We start from the raw sequence: 15,835 nt of genomic DNA, 5'->3' as shown, positions 1-15,835 counted from the left end.
CTAATTTTGTCATTACCTTATATACAATTTCTTTTATTTATTTATTTTCTGGGGTGATTTTGATTAATTAATCTTCTTCCGGGGCAAGAGTTATTGCTGGAAACATTTAATATAATATTTTACTTGAACTCAATTAGTTAAATGTAGAACTTGGGCTTCACTAATTCAACAATATTTTGCTTTGCATCTAGCTAGATTCAATTCTCAAAATTACACCCTCTCTAATACCATGGATTATGGTAATAATAAGTACACTATTCCAATACCTGGAATCAAAGTTTTGGTGGTGGATTGTGATTCAACATCTCTAACATTGGCATCTAAAATGCTTCGTATCCTTGGATATGAAGGTAATTTGGTTCTCTCTTTTTTTTTTTCGTTCTAACTTCTATGTACTATATACCAAATCTTTTTCCAAAAATCATCTATAATTGAATAAGTTTAATTTTGATATATTGACTGACAGTCTAAAGTATTTTACACAGTCATACAATCACATTTGTTCTTTTGAATAACTATTTACGCGGTTAATGTTAAAGATAGTTATTTTTGTTGATGTGACGTTTTGTAACTATATACACGTGTAAAACTATTTTATAATGTGTATCAAAATCAAATTCTAATTTAATTACAAATATTTTATCAAAATGAACCAAATATTTAGAGCATCTCTAATGTTAATTCTAATTTTATTTTATTTTGGATAAAAAAAAATATTTGTTGAACCATATATTATAAATATTTAAATTTAAAAGTGAAATTTGTACTTCCAATGTTTAGTATCAGTTTAATTAAAAATTTATATTATTTTAAATTATTTTATCAACATAATTATACGAGTGACAATTTTATTAGTTCTCCATTAAAATTATACCATATTTTTAAGGTGATAATGATTTCATTTCTTAGATTAATTCCAATGCAAATTTCAATTCTAAATAAATTCTTCTACGCTTTTATGCAATTATGCGTCACTAATTTAAAGAAAATAAATATCTTTTGTAACGGTGATCATCGTAACCCCTCATAAAATTTTAATTTTATTTGTGTATATTTCTGTTTTGACCAAATTTAATCATGTATCATATTTTTGTACTTTTTTAGTAACGTTTTCTTTTTCCTATTTAATAGTACTTTTTTTTTAAGAGTTAATTATCAAAATAATCTCTAAAAAGTTGAAAATTCAATGCCTCAATTTAGTGTTGAAAGACAATTCAACTCGACTCGTATTGATATTATTTTGGAACTACACTGAAGAGTTAAATATTTTACGGAATAAATTGACTCATAATCATTTTAAGATCAATCTAAAAGACTAAAGTCCAATTTGAATAAACAACTTAATTAAGTTACTTTTAAAAAAATAGCTTAAACAATAAATAATTATATTAAAAGTAGCTTATAAATGGCTATATTAAAGTTTTTCAAACGGATCCTAAAACTAACTATTTTTTAACTATTGCACTTGTTGGTACAAAAGTACAATGTATTTAATCTTTACTTTTTTATCTCTGTAATTTCTCATTTTTGACTGATTTTAATTGGATCTTATATTTTTTTCCCCCTATTAGTTGTGACTGCTAAACTAGGTTCTGATGCTTTATCAATTATTGAGAAGAATGAGCTTCACCTTGTGATCATGGAGATTCATTTGCCTGACATGAAAATGTTTGAACTCATTGACAAAATCAGAGAAAGCTATGACATCCCATCTTTCAGTAAGTTCTCATATTACTTTTTTAATCTATCTAATTAAACTCTTAAATGCCACTAAGGAGAGAAAAATTCTTTAAGTGCTCTTAGAACACTACTAATAAATTATGAAAATAGAATATAAAAAAAATAAAATTAAAATGTTCTTATAAACCAAACATACCATAAAATCCTAATAATAATTAAATAATAATAATAAATATTGAAAATAAAATTTAAAAAAAAAATAGAAACCAAAATCATTGACCAAAGTATATGTTTGATTGCATTGTAGTTATGAGTGCTGATGAAAATCAAACTTCAAAGTCAAAAGCACTAAGCAAAGGAGCTAAACTCTATTTCATAAAGCCACTTCTACTTTCTGATTTAAAGGGCCTCTGGAAATTTGCATCATGCAACACAAAAGTTTCAACAGTATCCACTGATCAAAATGGATCAAAGGGTATCACAGTGAACAAGGATCAAGAATGCAAACCACTGAATAATAATAATAACAAAGAGAAAAAACAAGAACTTGTTGAATCATCAGTGGTCCAGAGAAGGAAAAGAATTAGGTGGACTGATCATTTGCATATGAAGTTCATGGAAGCTGTTATCTTAGCAGGATCTGGTGGTAAGATTGAACCCAAGTTTATTTTTTCTTCATTGACTCAAATAAGTTTTTGATTTATTTAAACTCAAATAAGTTTTTGTTTCTGAAAAGATATTCAGAAACAAATGAAATTGGTCTCTACCATCATCTTCAATAGTTCAAAACTACTAATTTTACAGGACCGAAAACATAATCCTTTTTTATTTCTTGCCATGGCTACTTGCTACATGCTTATAGTCTTGTACAGTAATGATAATGGTTGCTGTTTTCTTTTTCTTATGATGATTAGCTGGTCCTAAGAAAATACATGAGTATATGAATGTGCCAGGAGTCACAAAAGAGCATGTTTCAAGCTATTTACAGGTTTGTTATTTTCTAAAGTGCAACACTCTTCCTAAGTTTGTTTTTAATATGCAGAATGTTTTTGGAACATGATTTATGCATATTGAATCAGTTTTGGTGCATTAAAATTGCCAGTGTTAATATGGTGATGCTAGATGCTAAAGTGTGGATAATCTTTCTGCATTAACATTAGCATTATCATCTACTCCTTCTGTTGAAGAAAGAATAAGTGTTTAGTTAAAAACTTTTGTTCATAAACATCTGTCATCAGCACTATTTCTTGAGTTTTGCTTAATTTTAATTTCTTAATATGCATGTTAAAACCTTAAAAGACACTTAATTTGGACAAAAAGTAGTGCATAAAAGAGAAATTTGTTTGATTATTTCAGAAATATCGCCAATCTTTGAAAGCGCAAGATAGTGAAATTCAATATCAAAGGAAAATGCTATCATCTGAGTTGAATTTAAGATCATACCAATTGAAGGATCTCTTCCATTGCAAGTCAGAGCAATTTCTTGATGCTCCTGCACATCTTCCTTCCACAAAAATTCCAACTGTTCATGAACCAGCTTTGAGCCAAAACCAATTACTCCCAGGGACACTGGTGCAAGGTGAGATGAATGGCAATGGTGTGGAATCTGTGGAGATTAGCCAAGAAGAAAGTTATACTAATGGAAGAGTTTCTGAAGAAGATCAATTAGACCCAAGTGAAGATTTTGAAACAATAATGACAAATACTGAGCCTTGTTTCACTAGCTGGAGTCGGCTACTTGATCCTGAAGAAACTTCTTACGAGGTTTCCTCTAAGGATTATACTGCTGAAAACAGTGAATTGAATTGTTCGATGCCGATGGAGAATGATATGTGTCAACAGTTTCCTGCATTTCCTTCAGTACCATCAGGAAATGTTGATGAGATCTTCAATATTTCAAAGGAAACTGAGAATGCCTGTGATGAGGATTTAGATAGTTGGCTAAAAAGCTTATAGTCCAGGTAGTATAAGTCATGCAAGTTTATCATTTTTCTTTTATATTTTTAAGGATGTTTGTTCTTTATTATTATTTAAGGTGATTCTCATTATTATTTTGGTGAATTTTGTAGCTAACAAGGATTCTGAAGAGGCTACTCTGATAGTGGAAGGAATCACTCTGAATGATGCAGTTACTTGAAAATGTGGAAAGGGTTGGAAGGGTATAAAAAGTTAATCAGTACCTTATGATTTTTCAATGTTCATTTGTTATTATTTTCATTAATTTTGTACTTTGGAGTTGACAAAATTGTCATAAAGACTCATTGCTGGTTTTTAATTAATTTTGATCTTTAAATAATAAATATAACTTCCCTATTATTATCAAGAACATCTAAACATACATAAGTTTTATCTCCTTACATTTTCATTTATATGAAACAGCATGCAGCACTCTTATATACTGAGACCTGAGGAAGGGAAATGTAAGTAGTGAAATGTACAAGAAAAAAGGATCTTATATTCACAAATCATCCTTGACAATTATGCAAGCAATCCTAAGCTTTTAAAAGTGCAAGATAATCATCAATTATGGACATAGCTGATGATCTGTATCCAGAACCAAAGAGATTATAGTGATTTAAATAATGATACAACATATATAGGTCTCTTCTCTCCTCAAAACCTGGCTGTTTAGGCATCACCTGCATAAACCATAAGGAAACTATTAGCATCAGAAAATTTTCTTCATGAAACTGATAGCAAGACATTAATAGTTAAAACAAGTTCATGTCATCATGGCAAGTCAAGGTATACAATAATTTAGCTAGGATAAAATGTGGTGCAAGATAGTTATGAATCATAAGTAGATGTCAGCTAACAAACATTACCTCAAAATATGAATTATAGAATGATGCTCCAAAGCCGGCACACCAAGACATTCCGAATTCTGCCTCACTGTGTCCATCTATGGAACAGGAAAACAGACACCACAATCAGTCCAATTTATTCTTCAAAAAACTGTGTAGCTAACATAATCTTAACAGGTTTCGTTCACTCGTTCAATTATTAACCGAAATTACAGGGTTTTGCTTGCACCTACACCTCAATTGATCTGAGCTTTCATACTTTGCATTCTTAGCTACAGAACAAACTTTTAGGATTGCAACTTACAGTAGCACGCTGGATCCAATATGACAGGCTCTCCATTTTTGTCAGAGCTGATGTTTCCGCTCCATAAGTCTCCGTGTAGTAAGCATGGTTCTATCGCCACATTTTCAAATAGTTTTCCTATGCTTTTCACCAGTCTTTGTCCTATTAAGCAGGAAAATTATACTACATTCAAAATATTATTAAGCTAAAGTAGCTCCACAATAAAAAATGTTGATGCTTATAGATAATCCAAACAAGGATAAGCAAAGTTCGCGAGCTAATGACGTGTTTGACAAATCTTAATAAAACATTTAGGCCATTGATATCTTGGAAAAGACTCGTGCTTGCTCGGACAATGTTGCATAAATCTACCCTCTCTAAGACCCCCACCAAGTGAGAACCTTGTGTACTGAGTCATCTTTTTTTGAGTTTGGTAAAAACTTATACCACAAAGGAACCATATTTCTATTTCCTGTTCCCAGATAAAAAATTACCTCTTTCATAAATGAGACTGTCGCCATATTGTCTCGATGCTAGCTTCAACTGGTAACCCAATCTATGCTCTCCATAAAATTGAATCCAATCCGATGACCACGTGTTTATTTGTGGAGTACTACGGCATAACAAAGATTATCTCATCAGATATTAATTAGTACAGAGTGATCTCTATTTTAGATGTTTATGAACGCCGAAAATGGGCTACTTGGTCACATGAATGATAACAATAGCAATTGCAACAAGCCAATAACAAAGCCACATTTGATGAAGAGGGCCTCTTATACCTGCCAATGGTGTTATCGACATCAAAACCAAAGCCTTTGCTAGATTTTCCGGCTTTATGCATCTCAGCAAGTTTCCTCCCTAGAACAGACTGGGAAGCAATAAATTATAACTAAGCTTCATAAGTTTTCCTAATTAGCAGTAATTTGGGTGCAGCTCACTTGATTGCCTCTGGAAGCGCCGAATTCTATGAATTCCATAATGATGTAGGAACCACCAGTGGGAAGCTCTCCAACCTATAATTTCAAGCAACAAGTTACCTCAAGCTGGCATGTTACAAATAACAAACAATAGTATTCACATCTCTGATGTTTAACCATCTGACCTTATACGGCCTAGGCACACGGATTGTCCCGGTTTCATACATAGCCCCTAAACCAAGAGCCTCTGCTTCAAACATTGATGGTCCAATACTCCTAACATAGGGTTTCAACTTTCAATAGCATAATAGTTGGAAACAGTTCAAAATCAATTTAGAAAAGGGGTTTACACCTATCCCCTAAACCCTAAACCTGAGTATCATATACCATAAACCTCAGGGAGATTAGGGTATACTTTTACCTGTTTGTTTTAACAAAAAAAGAACCAGAATCAGTGTCATAGCGACTGGCAAGGTTTATGCAACCACCACCAACAGGACTAATCTTGGTTATCTTTGTGGCTTTCCCTTCAGAAAGTATCCACTCACGAACTGGATCCATACTCATGCTAATGCTGCAAACTATCACACAACCATAAGAGTACAATTAAAAACCTTGGTTTATCTTTTCAGCTATAAATCTATCTAACTAAATAACTCAATTGAAAAAAGGGTACAAAAATTTTGCACACTCCATACCCTTACCATTCAACTTAGAACAAAAAAGGCAAACCAAACAGAAAAGTTCAACCACTACAACAGTGCCCCAATTACAAAACTCACAAATGTGGAGATAAAATTGCACTAAATTGCATGCAATAGAACAAATTAACCCAGTTCACAAAAATCATCATTTATGAGGCTACTTAATCTTTGAAGGGAAAAATGGCAAACCTGAGAAACAAATTGGATAGAAAGAAGCAAAGCAATTCAGCTACACAGACATTACTACTTTAATAGCATTGGAACTGAGTGTGAGACTATATAAATATAAAGAAATAGTAATATAGATTGCAATAACAAAGGGTATGAGATGAAATTTGATTAATACTTACCTGGTGATGTATTGATTTTGGTTTTGATTAAAGAAGTTGGAGGAAATCGAGGGAAGAAAGTGGAAGGTGATATGATTCCCACGTGTGCACCCATCATTGCTTATTCACTTCCTCAACACGCCCATAAAAAAAATAAATATACTTAAAATACTAGTGTTCTAATAATTTTAATAATTGATTTTAATTAATATATATTATATATATTTTTTATAATTGAAATTAATGATTAAAATTATTAGAACACCAATATATTTAATACACTTAAAATTCTTCCACAAAAATAACTATTATTATTAGTATGAAAAAAATAATTGAAATATCTGTATAAAATAGTCTAAATAAATAAAAATTAAATTCATGAAGAATATGTTTTTTTCTGGAGAAAAAAAAGAGTACAGAACCAGTTTTCATGGGGATTAAATTACTAGAGTTTTAACCAAGATTTTTTGTTTGATAGACAGAAAAAATTACAGCAAGTTAAAATAAATTCTTACATTAGTGAATAAAATAGATACTTCAGAAGAAGGATAATTAAGCACTGAAAAACTATACTTACATAAAAGACGATATAATAATACCAAACTTTTTTAAAAAAAATAACACGTGCTTTTTTAAAAAAATAACTATTAATTAGTTGAGAGGTCTAAATTGAACTCGTCTCAACAACAATAATGAATCTAAATCTAACCAAGTTCAATGTTCTTATAAATAATTCATGAAATTGAATAACCCAACTTAATCAAACTTCAATTGAATTTTTTGTAGTTATACGATATCTAGTTATATATGGACCTACATTTTGTGAGATTAATCCATTACCTTTTGCTTTGAGTCTTTCTTTTAATAATAAACTATTATTTTTAACTACAAAATATATAATTTAGATAAAAAATAATCACAAATTAATTAAACTAATCGTGTACCTACAAAAAAATTACTTAATCAAATATAACAAAATTATTATAACAACTTTTTAAATCATGCGCTTACTTCTCCGTTTCCTTGTCCTTCTCCTTCTCTGTTTTTTTCTTCTTCTCTTCCTCTTTCTCCTCCTCTTTCTTCTTCTTCCAAATTCAAGCACACATGTTCTTTTTCTTTTCTTCTTTTTCTTCTCTTCCTTCTTATTTTTCTTCTTCCAAATTCACACACGTAGATTCTTCTTATCTAATGTTACGTCTTCTTCTTTTTCTTTTCCTTTTTCGTTATCGTCTTCTACTCCATTTCATTCAATTAGTTCAGTTTGGAACAAGCAGTCAAAAAGACTCTATTATCATAAAAAACACATCGAATTCATTTTTGATCCAAATGAATCTCAAATAAACTAATAAATGAACCGAAATTACTTAAAGAATAAAAAATTTGGTCAAAACTTAACAGCAGCATCAACTGAATCTCAATTAACACACAAATGAATCGAAATTAGTTCAGTTTTGAACAAGCAGTTAAAAAGACTCAATCATCAACAAAAACACATACAATTTATTTCTGGGTCCAAATCAACCTCAATTAAACTAAGAAATGAACCGAAATTACTTAAGAAATAAAAAATTTAGTCATTACTTATCAGGAATATCAAGTGAATCTCAATTAATTCACAAGTGGACATCAATTAATTCACAAATGAAACGAAATTAGTTAAATTTTGAACAAGCAGTAAAAAAGATTCGATCATTAACAAAAATATATCGAATTCATTTTTGAATCCAAATAAACATCAATTAAAAGAAGGAAAAGAAAAAATGCAGCAGCAACAACAACAATAAAAGAATGATCATTGAGAGAAACACGCGAAGAAAAAGAAGAAACACGAAGAAGAAGAAAGGGGAAGGCAAAAAAGAAGAAGGAAGAATGCGAAGAAAAAGAAGAAGGAATGTAAAGAAGAACAAAAAAGAAAACGAAAAAAAGAAGAAGGAATAACACGAAGAAAAAAGAATGCGAAGATAAAGATAAAGAAGTGTTATTTAAACATGCGTGTGTACACATTAATGTAATAAAAGTGATTTTTATTGAATTTAAACTTATTTAATTAAATTTAAATACAAAAATATTTAAATGTATAGTTGGATTAAAAATTAAATTTGTTTTATAAAACTAGCCAAATCTTATAAAGCCAACCACTTTTTTTTCTCTCTCTCTCTCCGAACCATGTAAACTCTTATTTGTTGAAAGGATTCAATCATTTTCGACCAAAAAAAAAAGAAGAAAGGATTCAATCATTTATGAATATCAAGTTAGTTTTAATATATCATAACCAATTTTGTTAGTATTACATTTTTTTAATCAGAAATAATAATTTATTCTTCTTAAAAATACAGCATATTGACATAACAAGGTTGATTGCATCATCTAATTAGATTAAAAAATGGCGTTGACATAAATTAAGTAAATCTATAATTTACATTTAGTTAGTTTTATTAAATGGATTATCTTTTAAGTTATGTTTAAAAGGGAGAGAGAAACTAAGAAATTGAGACTAAAAAGCAAAAATTAAAAGATAAAATTAAATTAAATTAATATATCATATTTAATATAAAATATTATGAATTGAGTTATGTTAAGTCTTTGTTTTTTAAAAGTTTTAGTCCTTTTTATCTCCTACTTTCTAGAGGTAAAATTTTATATCTCAAAATTGAAATTTTAATTTTAGTCTCTAACTACTAATTACAATACTGAGTTCCAATCTTTCGGTCTTTGAAAACAAATCTATTTTACAGATACCAACTTTAATGTCCAAATCTTTCGAAGTAGTTGAAATTAAAAAAATAATTAATATGTACTTTAAATATTTGTGATATGAAAAGATCAAATATTATTTAAAAGTTGTTAGTTTATATTTTTAAAATGTTCAATTTAGTTTGATGTATTTTGATTTTATTTAATTAGTTATTAAATTGGACTTTATGTTATAGATTTATGATTTTTCTTTATTTTAACCTAATTTATCTACATCATAGTTTAAAAACTGAATCGAATGGGCACTTTAACTTTCCACCCAATTCTCCGATGCAATAAAAAAGATTAACTCAATCTCATTTGTCCACATCATGATTTCATCACAAAAACTAAAAGAAAAATTTTTACACTTCTAATATCTGAATTACAATTACCATAATTTATAAGATATTTATAATATCTCATAGTCTCGTTAGGTTAACATAAAAAAAATACCATAAGCCTATAACACAAAATCCAAATAAAAAAGTTTAGAAATCAGCAACTTTATTAAATTCTAGCCAGCATGTAACCAGAAAAAAAAATGAATCATTAGATAAAATCTCCCACCAATCTCACACCATTAAAATTTAATTTAGTAACTAGTTAAATAAAATCAAAATACATCAAACTAAAAATTAAATATTTTAAAAATATAAACTAATAACTTCTAAATAATACTTAATCTCTTTATATCACAAATATTTAAAACAGGTATAAAAAATTCTTTAAAATTAGAATTGACTGCTACGTATAACTGTAACTGTAACTATAATTGTAATTGAAAGATGTTATCAGGGTCTTATATCAGGTTCTCCTACAGAAATTGGAAGTGAGGTGTTACTATAATTAGAATCAACTACTGGCCTCTCATCATCACTACTAATGTTCCTTTGTAATGAAGTATTATACTCTTCATCAAGAGAGTGGTGGTGGCTTATTGTGAATGCCAAACTTGTCACATTCTTTTGTTCAAGAGCATTTCTAAGTGGCAAACGGCATACAGGGCATGTAGATTGCTTTCTTAGCCACATATCAATGCAAGAGACATGAAAACAGTGCCCACATTTTGGTATCATCCTCAACAATTCTTGCTCTTTGTAATCTGCCAAACATATCACACACCTGTACTTGGAAATGTCCAATGTTACAACTTAAATGCTTAATTTACAAACATGTTCTTGTGATTGTACTTACCATACAAAGTTATATAAAAGTTGTGGGATGAATAGTCAAGTGAATTATAAACATTTCATTGTCAAATAAGCATTTCCATATTTAGTCAATATATTGACCCATGCCTTATCTTGAGCTTATTTTTCAACTTATAAGAATATAAAATGCTTGTTGTATACATCATTTCTTATACAAAACTTAGAAATTATGAAAAATTGTTATTAGGTGATTAATATTGGGTTAATAATTAAAATAATTTTTGAAATATTACATGTTCTTTAATTTGGTTTTTAAAAGATACAAGAATAAATTTGATCGAATCTTCTACTATCTTTAGATTTATTCTTATATCTTTCAATATCAATTTAAAACGTTTGATTATTTAAAAACTATATTAATGCACATTTAATCGTTTAGGAAATATTTTGATTATTAACTTAGATAATATTTTTTGATTGCACTAACTTTATATTTGTGTCCATATTAATCAATTTTCTATTTTTTCTACTATAACTATTATTCCTAACATTATCCTAATTTTATTGATAAATAAACTTTTCTTCCTTTTAAATCTCTTGTAATTTATGATTTTAATTTCTATGAATTTATTTTCATGGTTATGACCCAAATATTTTCAAAATCAAATAAAGATGATCTGAATATAACATGATAAATTACATATAAAACTACTCACACAAAAAAATTATATATAAAACTAATTTATGTACAGCATCAAACTCTATTTAACCCTTCACCTTTTTATAAATTTGATTGAATTGTTCAGAGAAGAAGTGAACTTAACTGTGTACATTCAACGGAGCTGAAAGCCTCTTGGTTGAACTTTAAAGTGGGGATTGCAGAAACAAAAGCAGGTACTCCCTCAACAACAACATGTTCTCCCTAACAATGAAAAATACTTAAATTAAATTAAATTAAAATGGATATATAATAATTTCACCAGATAGATTGATGAAAATGAAACATGCCATAGAAATGAGAAGAAGAGTTCATCACAGGAGAGGTGAAATTAATTATTTAATTTATTATTACCCGTTCTATGTCTGGTCTTGATTGAAATTCGTATATAGTCCTTGATGATGAAGATGATGATGATGCTATATACCTTTGAATTCTCCCACAAATGATTCTTGTGCACACAAACACTATGAATGTTGCACTCAATCCAAAACCAATTATTGTAGTCACCAAGTTCGTACCTGAACTCCCCATGACATCAATCTTAACATAATACAAACATATATATTACACAAAAACAAATGACAAATTAAGAACACAAGAACTTTTCAAAAATTGAAAAAAAAAACATTATATATATATATATATAGTAGACAAGTCACAACCCCACAAGTTCTAACAAGAGATAAAAAAAAGAAGAGAGAGAATAATTATGATTTATGAGTACTTGGAAAAATATTGTGGTATGGAATAATCGAAGTGGATTTGTGGAAGAAGAAGGTTAAATCTCTTACACCTTGAGAATCATTTTCATGGGGTCCACTTTTCAGTGAGTTGACCCACTCATATCAAACGGTTTTTATGGTAGTTAGTTGATTCTTCAAATCTCTTTTTTTTTTTTTAACAGAAATTTGGAGACACACAGTCACACATATTGTAGAGAGAGGATAATTCATAATTCACTTATATCAATATACGTATCTTGATACATAAGTTAATTTATTAATAAATATTAAATTACGATCAACTCTGTATAAATTCAATCAAATACCAATACCATCTATAAATTCAGGCTTTATATTTTACTTTAGATATAGATTTTGACTTTATGATAATTTAATTACAAAAATATTCAACTAATTAATCTTTTAGTGGAAGATAATAATTAATTAAAAAATTTTTCTATAAAAATAATTACCAAAAATTTGATTATTTTAGACTAATTTGTAGCGATCTTCTCAATTTTATTTCAAAATCTATCCAAGTTATATGGATAAAACAAGATTAATCTTATGTTAGTTGCAAAAAATAAAGTTCTATAGTCAGGGAAAGAAGTCTGGCCACTTTAGGATATGGTCAAATGTATTGAGTTTTTGCCAATTTTGTAGTAAAAAATATAATAATAAAATGATGTTTGAAAACCATGGCCTTTAACTAGTCTTATCTCCTAAGATAAATCTTATTACTCAGGTATATGGTGGCATAATTTATTTTTATCTAAAACTGATGAACCCTTTTTTTTTTCTCCTATCTTTAGGTGGATGGATTATGATAACAAAACAAAAGTCTCACCTTAATTAAAATCTATTGACATCACCATAAACGTAACACTTGGAACTCTGACAAAGTACGTTTATTATTTAATTGAGTGACAACAAAGTACTTATTCTGTCGTGAATTTGGATTCTCTAAAATTTGAATTTTACTTTAGAAAATAAAGTGTGATTTCTCACCATTGATTTTATAGGTGGGACCAAGAATAAATATGAAAGAAAAACTATTCAAAGATATAAAATCACACTTTATTTTTTAAAGTGAAATTCAAACTTTAGAGGATACAAATCCTTCTGTCATAACCTACTAGCGAAGTTGTTAAGGAATGGGGGAAAATTTTTTTCCCTTGTTAAATTATTTTATTTGTCAAATTACAAACAATTTCTTGACATCACCAGCTTTTCAAACGAACAAGGAACAAGTTCAATAGTTTAATAATCGAGTCGAGTCCTAAAATAATTATTGAGATTATCCGTTTGTGTTAAAATAGTTTTTAAAATTGGTAAACCTATACCGTATAATTAAATATTTTTTAAATATTATTTTTTATTCAATTTTTAAAAATAAAAAATAATAAATAAAATTTTTTATTTTTTAAATAATTGATACGTGAAAATAAATATTTAAATTAATTAAATAATATTAAATTTTTAAAAGACTGACTAAAGATTGAATTTTAAAAAACAAATAGTATTTTTTAAAAATATATTATGTTAATCGCATGAGTTAATTGATAAAAAATTTGAAAAATTAATATAATATATTTTTGTCAATTTTAAAAATATAATTAACAAAATTTAAATTTATTGACTATTTTAACGCATACAATCAATTTGAGAGGCTATTTAGAATCTAATACAAAGAGAAATGGGGCGCAAACATTAACAGCCTGAAGTGAATATGCTTCTTACATCTTAGTTCTACAGATTCCACATTAGAAAGCTAATGAAATGTAAATGACGACATAGAAAACAAATTCAACTACTATTTCATTTCTTTCCCTGCTCCATCAATTCTTAGTTAACTGAATCAAAGTCTTTTTTTTTTGTCAATATGCTTACAGAAAACATGTAAATTGTTAATACAATTTTGCTCAAAGAAATGTAGGTGACTAGGAATCCACCAACCTAATCTTTGACATTACCTACTTAAATCAATCAAAATTCATTTACAGTTGTATTCCGCAATATCTACAATTATCTATGATGCACAATAACATGAGATACCATATGATATGGATACTCAAATTATAAATTTTTAGATATAAGAATAGAAAATATATATAAAATATAAAGTATTTTTTATATAATTGGTAATGATAATATTAAAATATAAATTAATATTTTAATTATTTTTCGTAATAATATTTAGGTGTATTCAAATATGTCGGCGAATGATTTTTTATTTTTTATTAGAACACAGTTAGATACCAAAAATATCAGACAAATATCGATGAGTGTGGTATCTAAAATATGTTCGGCATATGGATTTGAAAACTCAGCAAAGTGTCCATACTCGTAATCGCAGCGCAGCCGCATCCTTGACCGTTACCAACTTACCATAATCCTGACCTTAATTGGAGTTTAAGAATCTTGTGGAGAAAAAATGAGCATAAGCATGATTTTCAAAATTTCTTGTATGTATAGTTACTGCAGCCAAGTCATACAATGTAATATAATCAGAACTATTAACTGCATCTACATTTGATGTATGAAGCAACTTGTCAGAGTCAAACGCCAGGTTTCGTTTAAGTCTAGTTGAAAATTGTTCAATTCATAACCACTTTCTTTCTTATTAGTTGATCTGTCAGATGCATTGCTAAGTCAAATTCTTCAACAACGTTTTGGATGGAGGGATTTGAAGGTAAAGGAAGAAGACTAGTTTCATATTCTATTATGTAGGCTTGTCTAACAAAAGAAAAAACATGACTAAGTGCTCCAATGGTTCTAATGGTGTTTTTTTTTTTTTAATGCAGAGCATATCCCATATTTGTTTTCTTTTATCTTTCTTTTAGTTCTCTTTATGTTTTCATGAAGTTTTTCTTTGTAAATATGGAGAACTACTCATTGTCATTGAAATAGTTTGATGGTAAAGCTGAGATGAGATGTTACATAAAATTTCAGAATGATCTATCCTAACAAAATCTCAATATCAGATAACTATATTGAGAATAAGACTCCATAATTTGAAGTTTTCAGATTTCAGCTTGAAAGGTTCTATTTCTAATAAAATAAAAATAAAGTTTTGCTAAATTCAATCATATTATCAATGTGTGAGATTACTCATGTTATGGCAAATAGAGTTAAAATTTAGATATTATATTAAAACTGATATCATAATTCTCATTATGTTCCTCAATTCAGAGGCAACCATTGAGCCAAAGCTCAAATGGAAGACTACCATAACACCAAGGCAATATGCAAGCAACAGCTAGAGATTTAACCCATTCCAAGTACTAAGTAGCATCAAATCCGGGTAAAAGAACAGAAGCTAGAAAATCAACAAAATTGCCCCTTCATTACTGTTTATTGAACTCAATAGTTCATAATGTAACTAAATCCCAAAAAAGCACATACATTCAGCTGGTATTTTACATCATTTATCCTTGGATCATGGTATAGGTGTATAGCACTATAGCACAAGTAACAACAATAGAACTTTATTCTAGTAAAGCGGGGTTAGTATTCAATGACATTATCCAAGTCATTGATACATATGATATCAATTCAACAAAGTTTTTACAATGGTTAATGAATAATATAATGATAGCTTAACACATTCCTCAATTATTGAAGCTCAGGAGCAGCAAGGTAAAGATATGCAATAAAGCATACCAAATCAAGCAACAACATACTTCCTCCTTTGAAAAAAAAAAAACACTTTTGGAATGTATTTAGACAAAAAAATTGCATCTAAATACATCCCAAAAGTGACTAATATTTTTGGACAGGAGAAG

General features: G+C 28.5%; 3 protein-coding genes across 4 annotated transcripts; 1 reads left to right on the top strand and 2 right to left on the bottom strand.

The window, feature by feature from the left end:
• The first annotated feature begins 229 nt into the window (after nucleotides 1–229).
• On the top strand, nucleotides 230–3,959 carry LOC107475849 (two-component response regulator ORR26-like). Its single transcript, XM_021135954.2, has 6 exons — nucleotides 230–350; nucleotides 1,572–1,718; nucleotides 1,988–2,326; nucleotides 2,595–2,668; nucleotides 3,037–3,641; nucleotides 3,750–3,959. Exons 1-5 carry the CDS (start codon nucleotides 230–232, stop codon nucleotides 3,634–3,636), a joined length of 1,281 nt encoding a protein of 426 aa, XP_020991613.2. The 3' UTR covers nucleotides 3,637–3,641; nucleotides 3,750–3,959.
• A 142-nt stretch (nucleotides 3,960–4,101) lies between these two features.
• Nucleotides 4,102–6,865, bottom strand: LOC107475790 (protein-ribulosamine 3-kinase, chloroplastic). Of its 2 annotated transcripts, none has more exons than XM_016095462.3 (9): nucleotides 6,742–6,865; nucleotides 6,109–6,268; nucleotides 5,873–5,963; nucleotides 5,709–5,783; nucleotides 5,550–5,638; nucleotides 5,262–5,380; nucleotides 4,789–4,929; nucleotides 4,506–4,582; nucleotides 4,102–4,319 (listed from the first exon to the last, which is right to left on the bottom strand). In XM_016095462.3, exons 1-9 carry the CDS (start codon nucleotides 6,836–6,838, stop codon nucleotides 4,173–4,175), a joined length of 996 nt encoding a protein of 331 aa, XP_015950948.1. In that variant the 5' UTR covers nucleotides 6,839–6,865; the 3' UTR covers nucleotides 4,102–4,172. The 2 variants fall into 2 exon arrangements, with proteins under 2 accessions (XP_015950948.1, XP_015950949.1); XM_016095463.3 differs by lacking the exon at nucleotides 6,742–6,865 and adding an exon at nucleotides 6,581–6,731.
• A 3,336-nt stretch (nucleotides 6,866–10,201) lies between these two features.
• LOC107475875 (RING-H2 finger protein ATL63) lies at nucleotides 10,202–11,960 on the bottom strand. The gene is made up of 3 exons (XM_016095547.3): nucleotides 11,680–11,960; nucleotides 11,432–11,529; nucleotides 10,202–10,578 (listed from the first exon to the last, which is right to left on the bottom strand). The coding sequence occupies exons 1-3, from the start codon at nucleotides 11,857–11,859 to the stop codon at nucleotides 10,248–10,250; spliced, it is 609 nt and encodes a 202-aa protein (XP_015951033.1). The 5' UTR covers nucleotides 11,860–11,960; the 3' UTR covers nucleotides 10,202–10,247.
• Between the last annotated feature and the right edge of the window lie 3,875 nt (nucleotides 11,961–15,835).

The sequence above is a fragment of the Arachis duranensis genome, chromosome 2 (assembly GCF_000817695.3).
Source record: "Arachis duranensis cultivar V14167 chromosome 2, aradu.V14167.gnm2.J7QH, whole genome shotgun sequence".
Lineage (NCBI taxonomy): Eukaryota > Viridiplantae > Streptophyta > Magnoliopsida > Fabales > Fabaceae > Arachis > Arachis duranensis.
This window is presented reverse-complemented; position numbering and strand designations above follow the sequence as displayed.